At 39.5% G+C, this 20,758-nt stretch overlaps 2 protein-coding genes across 15 annotated transcripts in view; both read left to right on the forward strand.

Annotated features, from left to right (window-relative positions):
- The first annotated feature begins 369 nt into the window (after window positions 1-369).
- On the forward strand, window positions 370-11,072 carry nudcd3 (NudC domain containing 3). Of its 2 annotated transcripts, none has more exons than XM_083569372.1 (6): window positions 370-786; window positions 3,410-3,759; window positions 5,606-5,738; window positions 6,404-6,547; window positions 9,516-9,704; window positions 9,840-11,070. In XM_083569372.1, exons 1-6 carry the CDS (start codon window positions 589-591, stop codon window positions 9,948-9,950), a joined length of 1,125 nt encoding a protein of 374 aa, XP_083425498.1. In that variant the 5' UTR covers window positions 370-588; the 3' UTR covers window positions 9,951-11,070. The 2 variants fall into 2 exon arrangements, with proteins under 2 accessions (XP_083425498.1, XP_083425497.1); XM_083569371.1 differs by having other exon boundaries at window positions 386-786; window positions 5,603-5,738; window positions 9,840-11,072.
- A 3,344-nt stretch (window positions 11,073-14,416) lies between these two features.
- Window positions 14,417-20,758, forward strand: part of camk2b2 (calcium/calmodulin-dependent protein kinase (CaM kinase) II beta 2) — a 62,326-nt gene continuing 55,984 nt past the window's right edge. For 10 of the 13 annotated variants that reach the window (XM_083569343.1, XM_083569349.1, XM_083569353.1 and 7 more), the window contains exons 1-2: window positions 14,450-14,772; window positions 18,112-18,206. In XM_083569343.1, the coding sequence (XP_083425469.1) occupies window positions 14,711-14,772; window positions 18,112-18,206 (157 nt within the window). In that variant the 5' untranslated portion in view covers window positions 14,450-14,710. Of the gene's footprint in view, window positions 14,773-18,111; window positions 18,207-20,758 lie in introns of all 13 variants that reach the window. The other 3 variants (XM_083569348.1, XM_083569354.1, XM_083569347.1) reach the window with 3 other exon arrangements.

The following is a 20,758-nucleotide window of genomic DNA, read 5'->3' on the forward strand; positions in this document are numbered from 1 at the left end:
TTTTAACAGGCATTTTTTCCACGCCAACAATCTCTCCTCTATAACCAAGGTACTGTAAGAATTGAAATCTATGATGCACTCGATAGACGGAAAAAAAACCCAGATCGGTGTGAGAATGACTCTTAATGATGTAATAATTATAGTAGAATATAACAGTACGTGCCATGAGATTAAAAAGTGGTAAAAAAAAAAAACTCACATTCGTTTTGTAATTTTTGTTGATTTAACATAAAAGAGGACAAAACACCGATTATTTTTTTTCTTTCTGAAAAATATTGATCTGAGTATTTTCACGCGACCACATGTGTGTGCTTTCACATAAAACAGCGGTGTGTCTAAATAAAACTAACCGCCTGGTCTAGGAGACTTTTAATTTTCGTGTTGTTGAAACCGGAAGTATTTGTGTAACCCCATGTCCTCCTGGTGGTCTCGTATTTTCTATGAGATTGGCGGTGTGTTTTGGTTTGTCTCAGTAAACAAAAACGGTCACAACGTTGATTTGCTTATTTAATATTTAAACAGCATATATACAAATATATATTTATATATTTCTCTGTTGGTTCGTGAACTTTTTTTTTGGAGGAGACAATGTCTTCGCCATTGGAAATGACAGAGTTGTACGATAACGCGTTGCTCGGCATTCTGCAGCATGTTGGGAACATAGAGAATTTTTTGCAGGTTTATTTCGGCTTTTTGTACAGAAAAACAGACTTCTATCGCCTTCTGACCAGCCCGAACGACAAAATGGGCTTCCCACCTGGAGTGGCAGAAAAAATGGTCCTGAAGGTAAATATTCCTGCCTCGAAATCAGCTGAATTTTCTCTGTACTGAGTAACTTTCACCTGTCAGTGAAGATCAGCTCAAGTCAAGTCAAGTCAAGTCAAATTTTATATATATATAGCGCCTTACAGCAACCAAAAGGAGCACAAAGCACTTTCCAGTAAAAAATAACAAAAAGAAAAAAATAGACAGTAGACAATAAAATATAATATATATAAAAAAAATATAACTACACAGTAGACAATAAAATATAAGAAATATAAAAAAATATATATGTAAAAAAGGAGTTGAAACAGGGCTACGTGTTAAAAGCTTGTATAATTAAAAAAGTGTTTAACTGCGATTTAAAAAGACAGTGATGGGTCGAATGTGAGCTGGAAGAGCGTTCCACAGCTTTGGTCCCTGGACGGCGAATGACCGGCCACTAAACTTTTTACATCTGTACTTAGGAGTGACCAGAGAGGTATGTCCAGAGGAACGGAGAGTTCTGGCTGGATGGTAAACTGTTATTAATTCGGTGAGGTAGGCCATTGATGGCCTTGAATACGAATAGCAGGAGCTTATACTCCACTCTATACTGCACTGGAAGCCAGTGAAGCAGACGTGTTGAAGAAGAAGTGCTGCTGCGTTTGGCACCTTTTGGAGCCGACTGAGAAGAGAATGATTAAGTCCAATGTAGAGAGCGTTGCAGTAGTCAATCCTTGCTCAGCATAAAAATGAAATTGAACTTTGTGATTGAAAATGAGTTGACCAAGTGGCAGCATATAGAGAGAAAAAGGAATGGGACCAAGAATAGATCCCTGAGGCACACCAGATGACAGAGGAGCAACCAATGAAGAATGATCATTAAGTACAACTGAGAAAGTTCTGTTAGTGAGGTATGATGAAAACCAATTTAGCACCGCACCCTGCAGACCGACAACATGCTGAAAAAGAGAGATGAGGATGGCATGATCCACGGTGTCAAATGCAGCGGTCAGGTCCAGTAACACCAGAACCACAGAGCTTTTTCCATCCAGGGCTCCAAGGATGTCATTGTGGACCCTCAATAACGCTGATTCAGTGCTATGTCTCGACCTGAAGCCAGACTGAAATATATCACCAATTTCGTGCAGTCGAAGGTGAGACTGAAGCTGAGTGAAAACAAGCTTCTCCATCAACTTCGACAGAAATGACAGGTTAGATATAGGGCAAAAGTTGGATAGTGTGGAGGGATCAAGATTGGGTTTCTTAAGTAGCGGTTAACAATAGCGTGTTTGAAAGCAGTGGGAGCAGTACCCATGCTAAAACAGTTGTTTATGAAAGAGACAAGGATAGGACCTATGGTGTCAACAGCCTCCTTCAAAATCCTGGCAGGAACAGCGTCTAGAGGGCAGGTGGTGGGCTTCAACTGGTGGACAAGTTCTCTAGCACACATTGCGCTGCACGAGTAGAGATAGCAACAGCGGGGATTTGTGTAATGGTTTGCCTAACAGACGAAACCTTGTCCAAAAAAATGTTGCTTGAAAGCATTGCATGTGTTTACAGAAACGTCATTCAAGGCGACAGACACCGGATTAATGACAGAATTGATAGTGGTGAATAAAATTCCAGGGCGGTGGCTATTGCTGTTGATGAGAGCAGAGAGGTAGTGTCCTTTAGCTTCCTTCAGTGCAGTCTAATAGGTGGCAAGACTGTCTCTAAACATCTCGAGTGACACCTGCAGCCTATCCTTCTTACATTTTCGCTCGGCCTGCCTACACCGGCGCCTGAGGGCCCGAGTGGTATCATTGAGCCAGGGATCCGTAGGAACATTGGTGGACTTTACCTTATAGGGTGCAACAGAGTCCATAATCTGGGAGCAGATGGTATGGAAGGAGGCGAGGAAACGGTCCGGACAGGGAGGCGATGCCAATTCATCAATTAAGGCGAGATCAGAAACAGAGAAGGCAGCAATAAAATCCTCGACTGTAGATGAGGTAATAATGCGACGGCGATGAGGGGCCGTAGACGTTGGTACAGGTGAAACATAGAGTTTATTAATATTTCATACAAAACATTTCATTACAAACCAATAACACGTTTCTGGATATCATGCATTATTTACAGTCTTGGGGAATAAATACTAAGCTTGGTTAGTCTTAATCTCTTTAGAGTTTTACCTAGCTTCTATCAATATAGAGCATTGTAGCTGTTGTCTGTTTCATTTCTATCCTTTTACCACTGCAATTTACCAATTATTTTATTTTAATCCCATTTATAAAGTCATACTTTTTGTTTGTTCATGGTTTTATATAAGTTTGTACTTTGTAACTCAAAAACTCCCATAGGTTTACAGTAAAGGAATGTTCATGATGCAAACTCTAATTGGCAAAATTCACACAATCTCTCACACACACACACACACACACACACACACACACACACACACACACACACACACACACACACACACACACTCTCTCCCTGTCTCTCAATATTTCTTTCGATCAGTCCACATGTATTTCTCTCACTCCTGTCTTTCTACTTGTATCACTCTGTCACCTGTCTGTCTTCAAGCTCTAGATGCTTTCAAAATATGAAAATTTGACAATAGTATAATGACTCTGTATATTATTGTTAAAGCTCCCTTTTTTGCGATTTTCCCCAGACCTTTAAGCTGTTTGAGATGCTGGCCATACAAGACCGAGAGAGGGCGATGAGACTGGCAGAAGAAGCTCAAGCTATTCCTCCAGTAGTGGAAGAAATCGAAGTTCAATCACAGCCAGAAATTGCAGGCCATGCAGAACCCATGCAGGAATCCCCGTCAGCGAAAGCGTCGTCCACAGAGCCAGTGCCTGCAGGTGCAGCATCTGCAGATGGAAATGAAGCCAACATGCAGTCCACAGAGAGCGAACAGTCAACAGCGGCGTCTGCATCCACGGCGTCTGCATCCATGGCCTCTGCATCTACAGCGTCTGCAATGCCTGCATCGGTGGATGGTTCAAATTCTTCTGTGTCGTAAGTGTTTAATGTGTTTTACAACGTTTCAAAGCAGCTGTGTCGCTTCGTTAGAGATTTTAGAACACAGTAAAAACGGTATACCAACTAATGAAATATCAGCTCACTGGAAGCATAATATAGTGTGGAGGAAAACCTGGGAAAAACCTTATTAAAACCCCAATGGCAAAAAAATTTGGGGCACTGTGTATTTTGTCCACAAAAGAACATAGAAACATATCAAATGCTTAAACTGAGAAACTGTAACATTTGAAGGAAAATATGAAGTCATTTTTAATTGGATGAATGCAACACTTAAAAAGTTGGGACAGGGACAAGAAAAAGAAACAGCTGTAAGAACATGGTTGCAACTAATAAGGTTCAATGGCAAAAGGTCAATCATTAAATGATTGGATATAAAAAAAAAAAGTGTATCATAGAGGGCCAGAGTCTCTCAAGTAAAGACGGGCAGAACTTCACCAATCTGTGAATGTCTAAATTGCACTTTCAGAAATTCGCAATTTTAGAATAATGTTCCTCATGATAAATTGTGACGGCAGTTGAATATTTTATAATTTACAGTCTATAATGTCATCAAAAGATTTAGAAAATGTGGTAAAATCAATAATGGATGCCCATGATCTTTGGGCCCTCAAGTGGCACTGCATTTAAAACTTGATTTAAAATTCGATTAAAGGCTCGATTCTCTAATGGAAATTGCTGCACGGATTTAAAAATACCTCAAATTCGTCATCTGTCAAATCAGTTTGCTGTGCCGTTTACAAATACAGACTAAAGCTGTATCCCATTGAAGAAGCCTACTTGTAAACATGATCCATAATTGCTGGCATCTTCCCTGGTCAAAAGCTGGTAAAAATGTACTGAGGCAAAGTGGAAAACTGTTCTATGGCCAGACAAATCAAAATGAAGTAGACCTTTTGGAATCCATGGACACAGAATCCTCCAGACTAAAGAGGAGAGGGATCATCTGGCTTGTTATCAGCAAATCAGTTCAAAAGTCTGCATCTCTGATGGTATGGGGGTGGATTAGTGCCTATGGAATGGGCAGTGGGCACATCAGGAAAAGCTACATCAGTGCTCAAAGGTAACAGGATTTAAAGTGACATTTGCATTTATTCGGATGACGTTGTTTTCAGGGAAGGCCTGGCATGTTTCAGCAAGACAGTGTTAATTTGCACACTGCATCTATTACAACAGCATGACTTTGTAGTGGAGTCCAGCTGCTGAACTGGCCTGCCTAATCTTTCTAGGCATGTTCTGACTGTTCATAAAAGAAGAGGGGATCCTACACAGTGCTAGACAAGTGTTGCAGCCATCAAATCAATAATACATATTCTTTTTCTAAAATGGTAAATTTCCACAGTTCATACAAACCATTTTAAATAAAAAAAATGTTTTCAGCATTAAAGTAAAACGTTTAGAAGGAGCGCAAACCTTTTTGCTTTTTTACGTTTTACGTTTAGTCTACACAATATTGACAAAAGTATTGGGACACCTGACTTTTCCAAACATATATGGCTCTTCCCTGGACTGTTACCACAAAGTGGAAGGCACACAGTTGTGTAGTTGTTTGGTTATATATTCTTAATTTATTGAAGTGTCAAATATGTACAAATGTATGCAAATATGTTATAGATTAAAAACAGTCATTGTTTTAGCCTGTATTCAGTCCCCTAAACTGTTTGAGTTCCATCGTCTATGCAAAGTACTGATTTCATTTACTTTTTCTGAAATAATACAAATGAATAGGGTGTAATTTTGCATTCGTCTCGACGAATGATGAAATACCGTGTCATGCTACTATCTCTAGTTTAAAACTGTCCCTAATTTTGTTTTTGTTTAGCAGGAACCAGACCAGTTTCCAGGCGCACCCAGATAGCTACAACGGTGCAGTCAGAGAAAACTACAGCTGGTCGCAGGACTACTCTGATGTGGAAGTCAAAGTTTTTGTTCCGAAGAACATTGTAAAAGGCAGACAGGTAACTTACAGCAAGATTGTTGTTGTTGTTGTTCTTCTTTCGGCGTCTCCCATTAGGGGTCGCCAGAGCGGATAATCCGTCTCCATACCCCCGTCCTTTACATCTGCCTTTTTCTAACCAACTACCTGTATGTCTTCCCTCACCACATTCATAAACCTCCTCATTGACCTTCCTCTTTTCCCCCTTCCTGGTGGCTCCATCCTCAGCACAAGATTGGTGTTATATCAGATTAACTCTTTGGATATTGGTCTTTGTAGTCCATGTACTTTTTTTGTTTATTATGAATATACTTCCTGGATAAACTGCCTTTGTTTTAACAGATCTAGCTAACAATGCAATGGCGAATAGGTTGCAAGATTGTAAGTTTACTGCTGAAAGCATTCAAAACTTCACAATGGATTAATGTGCATCACCTGGATATTAATTCCGCATTCATTTCAGACTAACAGTCATAAAATAATTGCCCCCCGCCTTTTCATATTCATATGTTAATGACCAGCTGTGCAGAATGCCTACAACTACATTGATAATGACCCCAAATTAGCTTAAGCCCACTTAGCTAATGTCTCAGTCTCTCAAAGGGCTCAATTGAAATCCCCCTTTAAATAAACTCCTCGGAATCGAGCCATTGTCGCTTTTTAGACTTGTTTCTTTTGTACATGCAGGTGTCTGTCAGCCTTCAGTCCGGTGGTGTGCGTGTGGCGGTAAAGGAGGGAGCGTCTGAGAAAGTCCTGATGGAAGGCGAGTTCACGCACAAAATCAACACTGAGAATTCTCTCTGGAGTCTGGAACCAGGCCACTGTGTACTGGTGAGAGTTATTTTAAGACCATGTTCATGATCCGTTACAGCAGTCAGAGAAGTAACTGACTCTATTCACAGTTGGCGACTGTTTATGTGGGGAAGATTGTGTATTCAGAGATGGGTTAGATAAGTGCTTAAGTAGATATTCTGGGCACCCTGTTCAAATGGTGCAGATCGGTTGCCAGTTTTTTTTTTTTTTTTTTTTTGGAGAGGAGCAGCCAAAACAGGGCTATTTCAAAAGCATCTACACACTGGCCTTAAATTAAAAAATAAAATCTGTAATTTGGATTAGTATTTACAAATAGAAATATGATATCGTCTCTTGATACACTATATGAACAAAGGTTTGTAGGCACCTTACCATTAGATGTGCTTTTTGAACACATCCTTTGTCACAGTTAGTCCCCATTTGCTGTTACAATAACCCCTATTCTTCTGGAAAGATGTTCCACTAGGTTTTGAAGTGTGGTTTTGAAGATTTGTGCTCATTCAGCCATAAATGTGTGAGCAAAGTCAAGTACTGATGTAGATTGAGGAGCTATTTGGTGCAGTCAGCAATAAAAATCATCCCGAAGCTGTTCCATAGGGTTGAGGTCAGACCTCTCTAGCAGGCCACTCAAGACCTTCTACTCTAACCAATGTAAACTATCTTCACAGAGTTTGCTGTGTGCACACAGTTGTTGTTTTCCTGGAACAGGTTTCGGTCTCGTAGTTGAAAGGAGATTGTAATGCTACGGCATCCAAGAACATCCTATACTATTGTGAGCTTCCAACCTTGTGGAAAAGCCAGGTGTCCCAATACTTTTGTTCGTATAGTGTACATGCAAATAGGAAGACGATAATATGCACCGAACAGTATGTAACACTATATTGCCAATATATGCCCATGAATAGCCAGTCATTATCACAATAAATACAACAAAGGTGTTTTTTCTCTTGAAGGAAAAATAAGGTCTATATTCCTCTCTGTAATGTGCTCATGTCTGAAGGTCTTCAGTTTCAGTATTAATTGTTCATCATACATGCTTCATTCCACACCAATTACATTTTGAATAGATTCTTTTAATAGAAACATTTGTATGAATGCTGTTCATAGACTTCAGTTCAGCATTTAACACAGCCATTCCTCAGCACCTGATTGAGAAGCTGAGCCTACAGGGCCTGAACACCTCCCTCTGCAACTGGATCCTAGACTTCCTGACTGGGAGACCTCAGTCAGTCCGGATCAGGAACAGCATCTGCAGCACCAACACACTGAGCATCGAGGCCCCCCAGGGCTGTGTGCTCAGCCCACTGCTGTTTACTTGGCCGACACATGACTGTGTAGCAATGCACAGCTTGAACCACATCTTCATGTTCGCCGATGACACAACCGTGGTGGGTCTCATCAGCAAGAATGACGAGTCAGCATACAGGAGGATGTGCAACAGCTATTTATTGTAACAAAACTAAAGAGATGGTCATTAAATTTTGGAGAGCACAGAGCGTTTATTCTCTACTGATCATCGAAGGATACTCCATGGAGATTGTCAAGAGCTCCTTGGTGTTCATCTGGCAGAGAACATCCCCGGTCACACAACACCAGCTCCATCAGCAAGAAAGTAGCAACTCTATTTCCTGAGAAGGCTGAGGAAAGCCCATCTCCCTCCCCCCACCTGACCACGTTCTACAGAGGGACCATCTAGAGCATCCTGAGCAGCGGCATCACTGCCTTGTTTGGGAACTGCACCGTCTCGAATCGCAAGATCCTACAGAGAATAGTGATGACAGCCAAGAAGATCTTTGGAGTCTCTCTCCCCTCTATTATGGACATTTAGACCACATGCTGCATCCACAAAGACAATTGCATTGTGGACGACCCCACACACCCCTCACACACTTCTTTACCCCCTACCATTAGGAAAGAGGTTCTGAAGCATTTGGACCTCACATCCAGTCTGTGCAACCGTTTTTTTTTTTTTTTTACTGAAGCCATCAGGCTCCTCAACACACAGAACTGAAACTTGCACACCCACACACACACACACACACACACACACACTCATCCAGAACACTGAAGATGGGTCATGGATTGGTCTTCCAGCATGACAATAACCAAAAACATACGGCCAAGGCAACAATCTGATGGTCTTGTAGCTTATTCCAGCCTTATGCAGGTCTACAATCTTGTCCCTGATGTCCTTTAAGTGCTCTTTGGTCTTTCCCATGGTGGTGGAGAGGTTTTAATGGAAAGGGTTGATTCTATGACCGGTGTCTTTTATACACATAACGAGTTGATATCAGTAGTTCTTTCCAGGAACAGGACTAATTTGGGTCTGTGGAAGTCAGAATTCTTGCTAATTTGGTATGGGATCAAATACTTATTTCACTTGAACAATACAAATAAGGGTAAATTTACAAAATCAGCAGGGGATCAAATAATGATTTCCCCCACTGTATACATACAACTGTTTACATGCTGTTTAGCATCTAATTGATTGCTGTTTTGTACAACTTTTTGTGTTTATATTTACAAGTACACTGTGGGGGTACACTGTATCGAACTGTATAACACATTAAACAGTAGGATTCCAGGTGGCGCTGTTCTGTTTTGTGTATCTATCCTGTGTTTTCTGTTTGTACTGTCTTTTGTTTGCACTAAGTTGCACACGATGCCCTTTATATGGCTAGGACAACTTTCTTTACTCCTTAGCTGTGTCTTCTGTATGCAGCTCTACGTTGTTTATTGTACGACCAGGGTTCTGGAGAAACGTTAATTTTACTGTGTACTGCGTCAGCTATATTTGTTAGAAACGACAATAAAAGCTACTTGAGGCTTTAAGTCTCAGAGATCATTTTACATTAGAATAGATGAAGCCCTGCTTATAATGAGCAAGCAGATTCACAATTATTACATAAGTTCAGTTGTTTGACATTTTGTTCAATATTTTCAGGCAAACCGATGATGTGCCATCTTTTATTTCTACTTTATTTAGCTGTCTCTGAATAAACACGGCGAGGTATGGTGGACCGCCGTGCTAAAAGGCGAGCAAGAAATCGATGTAAACCAGATCAATCGCGAGCGCTCCATGACCACCGTGGGCGAAGAGGAGCATGCCGTGTTGGACCGGCTCACCTTTGACTACCAACAGAAACTGCAAGGAAAGCCTCAGAGCCACGAGATGGTAACATAAGAAAAAGACAACAAATCATTAGAGCCGGTGTATTGGCTGCACTTCTGACAGCTTTCCCTGTTTTTTTTCGTGTGTGTGTGTGCGTGTGTGTGTGTGTGTGCGCGTGTGTGTGTGTGTGTGTTATAGAAAGTTCATGAAATGCTGAAGAAGGGCTGGGACGCTGAGGGATCGCCGTTCAGAGGCCATCAGTTTGATCCGTCCATGTTCGACATATCACCAAGCGCTGTTCAGTTTTGAACCTTCAGTCAATGCTGTTAGAGAAAAGCCAAAAAAATCTGCCTCCATCCTGTATATATACTAACGTGTCAAGCACTCACAATTCCGGCATTTACAGCACGAAGGACAAGACAGAACTGCAGAATTTAAATTGATAAAGCTATAAACACTCAGATCAGATTCCCAAATGGCATGAGGATTTACTCAAATCAATATACATTACTATTTTCAGTGCTATTGCGGTAAATACACTGTCTTAAATACATGGAAACTGGTTTTTGTTTAAAAAAAAAAAAAAAAAAACTGAAGTAAGCCTCCAAAATTATCTAGATGGAATGAACCACATAATGGGGAAATATATTATAGGGGGTTGGGTATATGTGTCATTCTGCAGTTCTGCACATCACTATGTGTTCTTGAGCCTTGTCAAATAGTTGTCAAGTTTAGGAGTTTTGAATTTTTTTGTTGAAAGTTTTAGAGGTTCTGGGTTTTATTTCTGCTTCTCATTAAGCGGTTTGCTTTTGTGTTCCTGAATTTAATAAAATACATTACAAAAAAAAGAGTGTCCTTCCTTTCACTTAGAGTTATTTGAAGGGGAAAACCTCATGAATGAGTATCAGGTTATTATTTAAAAAGAAAAAAAAATTGTAGGCTAAATATTTTGCCTTTCAAATTGTGTCTTGGTTCCATCTTGTTTAATAGTTCTGGTGCCAAAAAATCCCCTGATGACTTGAAAGAGCACATTAACTAGGCCACATGAACATCCATTTGAAGAACAAGAGAATTTTCCAGTAGACCATCAGCTGCCATGTAGCCCTCAATTCTATTGGCTACATAAATTATCGTTTAAAGGTAGCAAATTCAACTTCTTTCAGGTTCTGCTCATGAAACCTTGAGTTGATCCCTCAGATCTAGAAGTACTTTACTGGAATGTAAATGAGCAGTCCATCCTGAGAATCAGTGACTGAGGTGTGAGATTTAATATCTTTCTTCTATTCATTTCAGATGACAAGATTAATGGAGAGAAATGTTATTAGGCTGAAAAAGTTCACCGCATTTATAGGTCTGAATAAAATATTGTCTAAAAGTATTTTTTTTTATTTAATCTAGTGTGTATATATGTCTGTAGCAGAATTTTTATGGACACTAGGATGCCAGTATGAACACCATGGGAACCAATTATAAAAAGGAACAAAAATGTAAATCTTATACAGTGAGGAAAATAAGTATTTGAACATCCCGCTATTTTGCAAGTTTTCCCACTTAGAAATCATGGAGGGGGTCTGAAATTGTCATCGTAGGTGCATGTCCACTGTGAGAGACATAATCTAAATAAAAAAAATCCAGAAATGACAATGTATGATTTTTTAAAACTATTTATTTGTATGATACAGCTGCAAATAAGTATTTGAACACCTGAGAAAGTCAATGTTAATATTTGGTACAGTAGCCTTTGTTTGCAATTACAGAGGTCAAACGTTTCCTGTAGTTTCTCACCAGGTTTGCACACACTGCAGGAGGGATTTTGGCCCACTCCTCCACACAGATCTTCTCTAGATCAGTCAGGTTTCTGGCCTGTCGCTGAGAAACACAGAGTTTGAGCTCCCTCCAAAGATTCTCTATTGGGTTTAGGTCTGGAGACTGGCTAGGCCACGCCAGAACCTTGATATGCTTCTTACAGAGCCACTCCTTGGTTATCCTGGCTGTGTGCTTCGGGTCATTGTCATGTTGGAAGACCCAGCCTCGACCCATCTTCAATGCTCTAACTTGGGTAAGGAGGTTGTTACCCAAAATCTCGCAATACGTGGCCCCGGTCATCCTCTCCTTAATACAGTGCAGTCGCCCTGTCCCATGTGCAGAAAAACACCCCCAAAGCATGATGCTACCACCCCTATGCTTCACAGTAGGGATGGTGTTCTTGGGATGGTACTCATCAATCTTCTTCCTCCAAACACGTTTAGTGGAATTATGACCCAAAAAGTTCTATTTTGGTCTCATCTGACCACATGACTTTCTCCCATGACTCCTGTGGATCATACAAATGGTCATTGGCAAACTTAAGACGTGCCTGGACATGTGCTGGTTTAAGCAGGGGAACCTTCCGTGCCATGCATGATTTCAAACCATGACGTCTTAGTGTATTACCAACAGTAACCTTGGAAACGGTGGTCCCAGCTCTTTTCAGGTCATTGACCAGCTCCTCCCATGTAGTTCTGTGCTGATTTCTCACCTTCCTTAGGATCATTGAGACCCCACGAGGTGAGATCTTGCATGGAGCCCCAGTCCGAGGGCGATTGACAGTCATGTTTAGCTTCTTCCATTTTCTAATGATTGCTCCAACAGTGGACCTTTTTTCACCAAGCTGCTTGGCAATTTCCCCGTAGCCCTTTCCAGCCTTGTGGAGGTGTACAATTTTGTCTCTAGTGTCTTTGGACAGCTCTTTGGTCTTGGCCATGTTAGTAGTTGGATTCTTACTGATTGTATGGGGTGGACAGGTGTCTTTATGCAGCTAACAACCTCAAACAGGTGCATCTAATTTAGGATAATAAATGTAGTGGAGGTGGACATTTTAAAGGCAGACTAACAGGTCTTTGAGGGTCAGAATTCTAGCTGAAAGACAGGTGTTCAAATACTTATTTGCAGCTGTATCATACAAATAAATAGTTAAAAAATCATATATTGTGATTTCTGGATTTTTTTTTTTAGATTATGTCTCTCACAGTGGACATTCACCTACGATGACAATTTCAGACCCCTCCATGATTTCTAAGTGGGAGAACTTGCAAAATAGCAGGGTGTTCAAATACTTATTTTCCTCACTGTATATTTAGCAGCAGTTTTATGTCAAAATAAATTTTTTTATTATTATATTTAAAATTAAATTTATTGTCTCAGTATTTGCTTTATTTCTTGCTTTATAAACTTTCAACTAGTCTCAAAATGTTACAGTATTTCCTGCAGTTTTTATTTAAATATCAAACTTTCATCCCATCAATGTTGTCATCATCATCATGTCATTTTCTCCCGCTTATACGTAATTCGGGTTGCGGGGGCAGCAGTCTAAGCAGGCCCCCGCCTTCGACTGCTGCCCAATCCTCACAGCACCGTCCCTTACGGTCCCTCCTGCAGGTGGTGAGCCCACGGGAAGGCGGCCCCACGTCACTCCGACGTCACGGACCTTGATATTTCCCTCGTAAGGGACCCCCGGAGCATAGAGGATTAAGGGCCTTGCTCAAGCGCCCAAGAGTGGCAGCCTGGCGATACCGGGGCTTGAACCCCAGACCTTCCGATCGGCAACCCAGCGCCTTAACCGCTGGAGCCACCACTCCCCTCGATCAATGTTCTAAATGTTAATTCTAATAATAAGTGATCATTTTTAAATATTAAGTCAACATTTTGTCAGATGCCAGAATTAATAGGTAATAAAATCAACGTTTTGAAAGAATAGGATTTTTAGATTCTTATGCAAAAGTTTTAGATGCAAAGTCAGTGTTCTGATACTGTATATGTCAAAAGTTTTGTGATAATAATTCAGGATTTTTGTATATATTTACCTACGATTTATTATTACTATCTCAGTAGATTAAACAAATATATATAAAAAAAATAAACAAAATATGAACATATCCTTTTGAAAGCTTGACTTGTTATCTCAATATCTTGACTGATTGTCTTAAGATTACTCCAAAAAGTCTTGACTATTTTAAGGTATTCTGTAAACAAGTAATCACAATAATGAGATAATTTTTTGCTAATAACTCGAATTTTTTTCCTTTCATTTAGTGATATATGAAGATTTTGAAGGGGAAAAACTCATAAATTAGGAGCAGGTTATTATAAAAAAAAAAAAAAAAAAAGCAAAGAATGTGTAGGCTACATTTTTTGCATGTTTTACACTCACACACACACACACACACACACACACACACACACACACATATATATATATATATATATATATATATATATATATATATATATATATATATAAAATATCATCTGACTAGAATCGTTCATTATATTGAGATAGCAATTCAAGCTTTTAAAAAAATATGCTCAAATTGAGGATATGTTTACATTTTGACAATTTTTTTGTATTTTTTCAAGCTACTGAGATAGTAATAATAAATCGTAGATAAATATATACAAAGATCCTGACTTATCACAATTATCACAAACCTCTGACGTATACATGTATATATATATATATATATATATATATATATATATATATATATATATATATATATATATATATATATATATAGTGTTTTTGATTTTATTTATTTATTTATTTTTTGTTTTGTTTGTTTAATACAGTACTGCTGTTGCCCTGAATATTGAAACAGAAGTGCATTTCCTTCTCACTTTTTCCCCCCAAACCAACACTAAATAATGTAAAGTCGCGTTAAGTGAAACGCCCGTTGCCACACTACGTCCAGTTCTCTTCTGCGCCCTCTAGCGGCAATCTCAGCTGTGTGCTGCACAGCGCAGCGGAAAAGCCTCAGTACTGCAGTCGCACAGCGCATTCATTCAGTGAGCGGGTTTTGGAAAGCGCTCGAGCTCACTCATCACCCAGCCTTAACCTTCTCCACTCTCTCCAACACACACACACACACACCGTGCATCGTGGAGGAATAAACTACTCGGATAAATACACACACACACACACACACACACACACACACACATATATATATCCACAAAGCCGAAAAGGAGGAGAGAAGCAGAAAAAAAAGAGAGACAGAAACAGAGAGAGAGAGAGAGAGAGAGAGAGAGAGATGGCAACGACAACCTGTACACGCTTTACCGACGAATACCAGCTTTATGAAGAACTCGGAAAGTAAGCCAAGTTGATTTGAGTTTTAAATGCAAGTGTTGTGTGATGTTATTAAATGGTTTGGAGTAATTGCAAAATTAAACAAGATCAGCATTAATAAATCTCGGTGTGTGTGTGTGTGTGTGTGTGTGTGTGTGTGTGTGTGTGTGTGTGTGTGTGTGTGCGCATGGTATAAGCTGGTACACAAGTCTCGTGGGGTCACTGTGGATCAGGAAACTCCACAGTCCGTTTGCTGGACATTTGCGCGCTGAGAGCCGCAGAGTGACATTTGGGGCTTTGCGGGAAAAAAAAAGAAAAGCAAGGCGGCTGTTTGCTGTCTATAATCTAAATGTTAGAGAGCAGGAAAGACATGCATGTCCCCTGACGTTTGGGAATTCTCTTGTCTCACTTCGCATTTGGGTTTGCTTACTGAGTAATGAGCCGGAATCAGCCATCATCATTGAGCCCATCATTGAGGTACTAGACCGCGCTTTCTGGTTGGCTGCTTGTCGAGGGTGTAAATTTGAACAGTATCTACAAAAACTCAACCAAACTTCTTTTCATTCTTGTTTTGCGAGAACAAACCCGCACAAACCTCCTCCTAACAACCCCAGTCTCATTATAGACAAGTAAACGTGACATTTGAATACTGTAAAATGATTGGCTGCTAGATTTTATGACGTCACAACGCCGTCATTCGAACTCGCTTTCATTCGAAGTGTTTGTGGAAAACAGAAATTGTGCATTTTTGCACAATGAGTTCTCAAACAAAAAACAAAAACAACAACGATGTTTTAGGCTTGATCTAAGTAACGTATTCAAAACTGCAGTAAATATGTTTCCTTCAACCAAAATGATCAGTGAGTAATCAGACCGCAAGCTCAATTGGATTGAAAAGCCATCATTTAAACACAGAAATCACGTAAAAGACAGTGGAGCTTCGTACAAATAAAACTCTAACCCCTAATTCTTTGTTATGCTTCATGAATAATGAGCCGGAACTGTCAGCCACAGCATACTGTAAAGTGATTGGCTGTTAGATTTTATGATGTAATAATGCCTTCATTTGAACTTGCTTTCATTCCAACAAACAAAAATGGTGCACTTTTGCACAGTGAATTCTCAGACAAAAAAACAAAACAAAACAACAATGATGTTTTAGGCTTGCTCTTAGTTACCGTCTGACATATTTAAAACTACTGACTTTAACAGTAATTATGTTTAATTCAACCAAATTTTCAACCAAATTTTTATTTAACCAAATTTTCAACAATGCTCTCAATCGAATTAAAAATCCATCATGTAAACACCGAAATCATGTAAACGCCAGTCAAACATCAAACCCCTAACTCTTTTTTTGTTTTGCTTTTTGAATAATAAGCCAGAACTGTGCGAGCTACCAGAACACTCTTTTCGGCTCTCTGAGTCGTGTCGAGGGTTTCCATTTAAATAATAAATAAATAAAAAAGCTAAAACAAAAAATTTTCTTTTTATTCTTCATATGCAAGTAAAGAAACCTACACACACCTCCTTTTAACACTCCCAGTCTTATTATAGAAAAAGGGCATGACATCATTTATATACTTTAAAATGATTGGCTGTTGGATTTTTCTGATGTGATATCTCTTTAATTTGGACTTGATTTAATTGGAAATGTTTTTTGGAAAAAACAAAAATGCTGCACTTTTGCACAATGAGTTTCTCAGGCAAAAAAATCAACAACAACAACAATGTTTTATGCTTGATCTGAGTTACAATTGGACACCTTGAGGTTTTAGACCATGAGCTCAGTCGGAATAAAAAGCCATCGTATAAGCATTAAATTCAACATCTGATCAGATTGAAATGGTGTATCAAAAATATATCTGATTAATAGTTTAAATAGATCTAACTGTTTTCTGAATTGTAAAATATATATATATATATATATAGACAGTCATTTTGGACTGAAGGTGTACAGATTGATGAAAAATGGCGGCATTTAAACATACGTACTGTTCACATAGTGACCACAAAATACTTAAATGAATAAAATGATGATTAAAATGCCCTGGAATCCAGGGGAACAGTATGTCCTATATTAATGTAGTGTAATTGCTTGATCTAGTCACCCAGTATTAGATGCAGCACAGGTTTTAGGTAAACAGTTACATGTTTATGATTTGCATTCGGGCTGTTTGTGATGAGTGATGTTCAGTAAATGCAGGGGTCACTCTTTTTGAGGACGACCGTTGCAAGTTATTGCAAAGCCGTCTAAGGTGGACTGTGTTGTCCTTTGAGTGTGGATGCGCTTCAGCTAGATAAGTGTACACTCTTGCCATGGAAGCGTCCTGTGCCAATAAAACTAGAACACTTTGCTTTTTGATAAACCAGCCTTCTTCTCCTGATAGGCAGAATGCACTAATTCAATACCACTAATTCAGTGCTTAGTGGCAGATTGACCAGGTGTTAATAAAGAACACATTTATTAAACTGTCAGCATTAAAAAAAGACAAGATTTAGGATTTTCCTGATCTCATTTACCTCAAGAGTAACTTTTTTTGTAGGAACTATATTACATTTGTTACAGTGACACGAGACTGAATATAGCCTGTGCCACAGCATTGGTTTTCCAAGGCTATAGTGGGAGTTTAACTGAGCCTTACGTGTTTGTCCACTGTATTCTCCTTAAATCAAGTCACCCAGGAAGCACAGCTTCACCGGAATGTCTTTAACCTCTCTTTTCCCTAGGTCATACTCCGATTTAAAGGGCAAACCTAAAAGCCTAGTGTAGAGTTTTACATTACAGGCTTTGGCCATTTATTCCCCCGAGTGTCAGCTGATATATCACTCAAGACCCGCAACACGTATTGTATAACGAAAGAAAGGTGGCGCTAAAATTAGGCGCTAAGAGATGACATCAGGCGTTAGTGCTGGCGTCCCAACAGTGGCGTTCCCACTACATTAATATTTCTTAAGCCAGCTGTTCTGATATAAAGAACAGCTGAAGTAGAGCGTAACTGGTGCGACTAAATCTGTGTCTTTTTTTGATTTATTCCCAGGCGGTAAGTGTCTGACATATTGTATCCATAGACACTAAATAAATATAATAAGGATTTACATGTCAAATATCAGCTGTTTTTGCTTTCAGTAATGTTTTACATAATTGCCAAAACTCTTGGTTTCAGTATACTGTATTTGGTTTGCTGCAAGGTTTGTTCATGCATTAATATGAAAATTAATACTTTTCACTTGATGTTATGAAACCAGCAGCATAAGTGTGCTTCATTTAGTTAATTTCGATTTGAATGATCTTTTTCACTGTATTGTGTTGCAGTGAAACATTCTTCATCCTGTGTTGTTTTTTTGTTTTTATGAATTCAGGGGAGCTTTTTCAGTCGTGCGACGTTGTGTCAAGCTGTGCACAGGCCAAGAATATGCTGCCAAAATAATCAACACCAAAAAGCTCTCTGCCAGGGGTGAGTAAACTATGTGCTGAAACGAGGATGCGGGGATCTGCGTGGTCCTCCTGTTGTAGGATTATAATGTTCAGACGGCAATGAATGATGGGAGAATTTCACGATTAACGATGCCAATCAAAGCAAAGCAGACTGTACAAACTAAGAGCTTCAACTATAGCGTCATCGTTCGTTAGTAACCTGATAAAATATTTTTATTAAATATTTTGAGTGAAGGGTGTAAAGGCGGTCAACCTGAGCACACAGGACAATATCCGCAGGCGTAGTCCCTAAAAACGTGAGGCCGTTTGTGAAGTGAGCACTTCAGTTCAGCGAGCACTGAGACACGCGCTCTTCCTTTTTCCTTGTTTACCTCGTGCTCATTTTTCATCATTGCTGTACAAAAAGCTACTCCTTCCAGTATTCTTTCTGAATAGTTAGAAATGTGTACTTTTGGATTTGATGTGGGTTTAAACAGGAATTTTATATCGGTTTACATCTAAGTTTGCTCAGTCAACTGTTTAGTCAACTTTTAATTATTTGTAATGGGAAAGAAAAGCTGTTTATTTGAAAGAACATGAACAGTATTACACTAAATTTGCTGCCAGTTTATTTGTTTTGAATTTGTCCTGTAAAGAAGCAAAAAGCTGCATTTGTAAATATAATACAGGTAGCTGTAATACAAGTTGTGTGGTGTTGGCCATAGGGGTTCTCCTGGTCTTGAGAGAGTGTGTGTATGTGTGTGTGTGTGTGTGTGTGTGTGTGTGTGTGTGTGTGTGTGTGTGTGTGCTTGTGTGTGTTTGTGTTTGTTTGTGAGTGGGGGTGTGGGATGGTCAGCAGGCTGCCGAGGCAGCTTGAGCACTTGGCATACTGTGGACAGCGTGTCTGTGAACCCAACATGCTTGGACCAAGATTTCTCAAACACACACACACACACACACACACACACACACACACACACACACACACACACACACACACACACACACACATACATACATACATACACAAAACTTTAGGATCATAATGCAGCATTATACATTCAGCATGTGCAATCATAAGTTGACATTAGCAGCATAGTGTACGGCATTGAACACAAACACACACATGTAAAAAAGCTCATCAGGCTGCAGGGAGGTCAAAATGCCGCAGTCTTGTCCTGTGGCAGATTCCCACCGACTGCCATCTGTGCTTCAGTCGTTGTCATTTTCAACACAGTACCTCAGAGTGGAACTGGATCCCATTTTGATTTAGCATGTGCAAGAATCCCCCCAACACACACTCACATGCGCACCTTTAAGAATGTGAAGCGAGAGCAGACGTGTTATCATTATGTAACCTTAAACAAATTGACACAGTGCTGAACAAGTGGTACAGGTTGAAATTTATCATAATTGGCTGGTATCGTCTAAAGGTATCACCTTTTACAGTATCATTGTATTAATGTAAAACAATAAATACATTCAAAGATACACAGTTTGTGCTGGTGGTGAAAAAGGAAAGAAAACATTTTTCGAAAGATCTTTTACACTGTCAGTATTTAACACAGTTTTGTTGTCGTAAGCCCAAAGATGTAGAGTAGCTGTGAAGGAAGGCAACATGCTGAGCCAAAACATCTGTTATTTCTTTTAGGTCTTTCTTTCGTGCATAATCAAGAAACCGTAATAGACAGCAATGCATTTAAATCAGGATTTAGGTATTAAACAACGACCTACAACGAAGCCATGACACTGTAAAAACTTGGTGAAGACGTTAAGCGAGGAAATGTAACAAGCATGAATGTAAGAGACCTGAATTTCAGCAATAAATCTACATACGAGTTCAGCCGAAGACACATTACCTGCATTTGTTTCATTATTCTGGTGACTGCTGCTGAGTAAACGCTAATAAAAATATTGTTTGATCAGCAATCGGTTCTGACAGGACGGTGACGGAAACAATGAAGCCTGCTATACTCGTCACTTCAAGTTTGTGTCAAATCAGAAGTGTTTCCTCATGCAGATGTATTTTATTCACACACAATAAAATTAAACAACACAGCACAAATACACAGTATTTTGGGCTTTGATATTTATATCAAGATATTTAACAGTATGAACAAAATCCCAAAATAAATGGCTAAGACATTCTATGTTAAGATATTGGTAGCATGACCAAAACATGCACTTATGAGGTGGTATCAAAAAGTTTTGAGACAAATGGTGCTAGCTGGTGCTTTTCTGATCACATGCGTTACCACGTCTGCGATTTCATCATGGACAGCAGGAGCTTTAGAACAATAAGCAAACGTTAAATTGTGCGTGAAACTAGGCAAATCGGCCACAGAGACGTTTGACATGAGATACGTTTTATATATACGATGCTGCAATGAGTCGTTCGCGATTGCATGGACACTTCAAGAGCGGATGAACATCACTGGAAGACGACGGGAGATTGGGAAGACCTTTAACGAGCTCAACCCCCATATAAACATTCGTCCACTTGTGCATTATGATCGTCGGAGAACAATCCACATGATCTCACTTTTCATAACCCACCCTACTTGCCAGATTCGGCTCCTACGTACTTCGCCC

Source organism: Silurus aristotelis (genome assembly GCF_946808225.1).
Source record: "Silurus aristotelis genome assembly, chromosome: 18".
Classification (NCBI taxonomy): Eukaryota; Metazoa; Chordata; class Actinopteri; order Siluriformes; family Siluridae; genus Silurus; species Silurus aristotelis.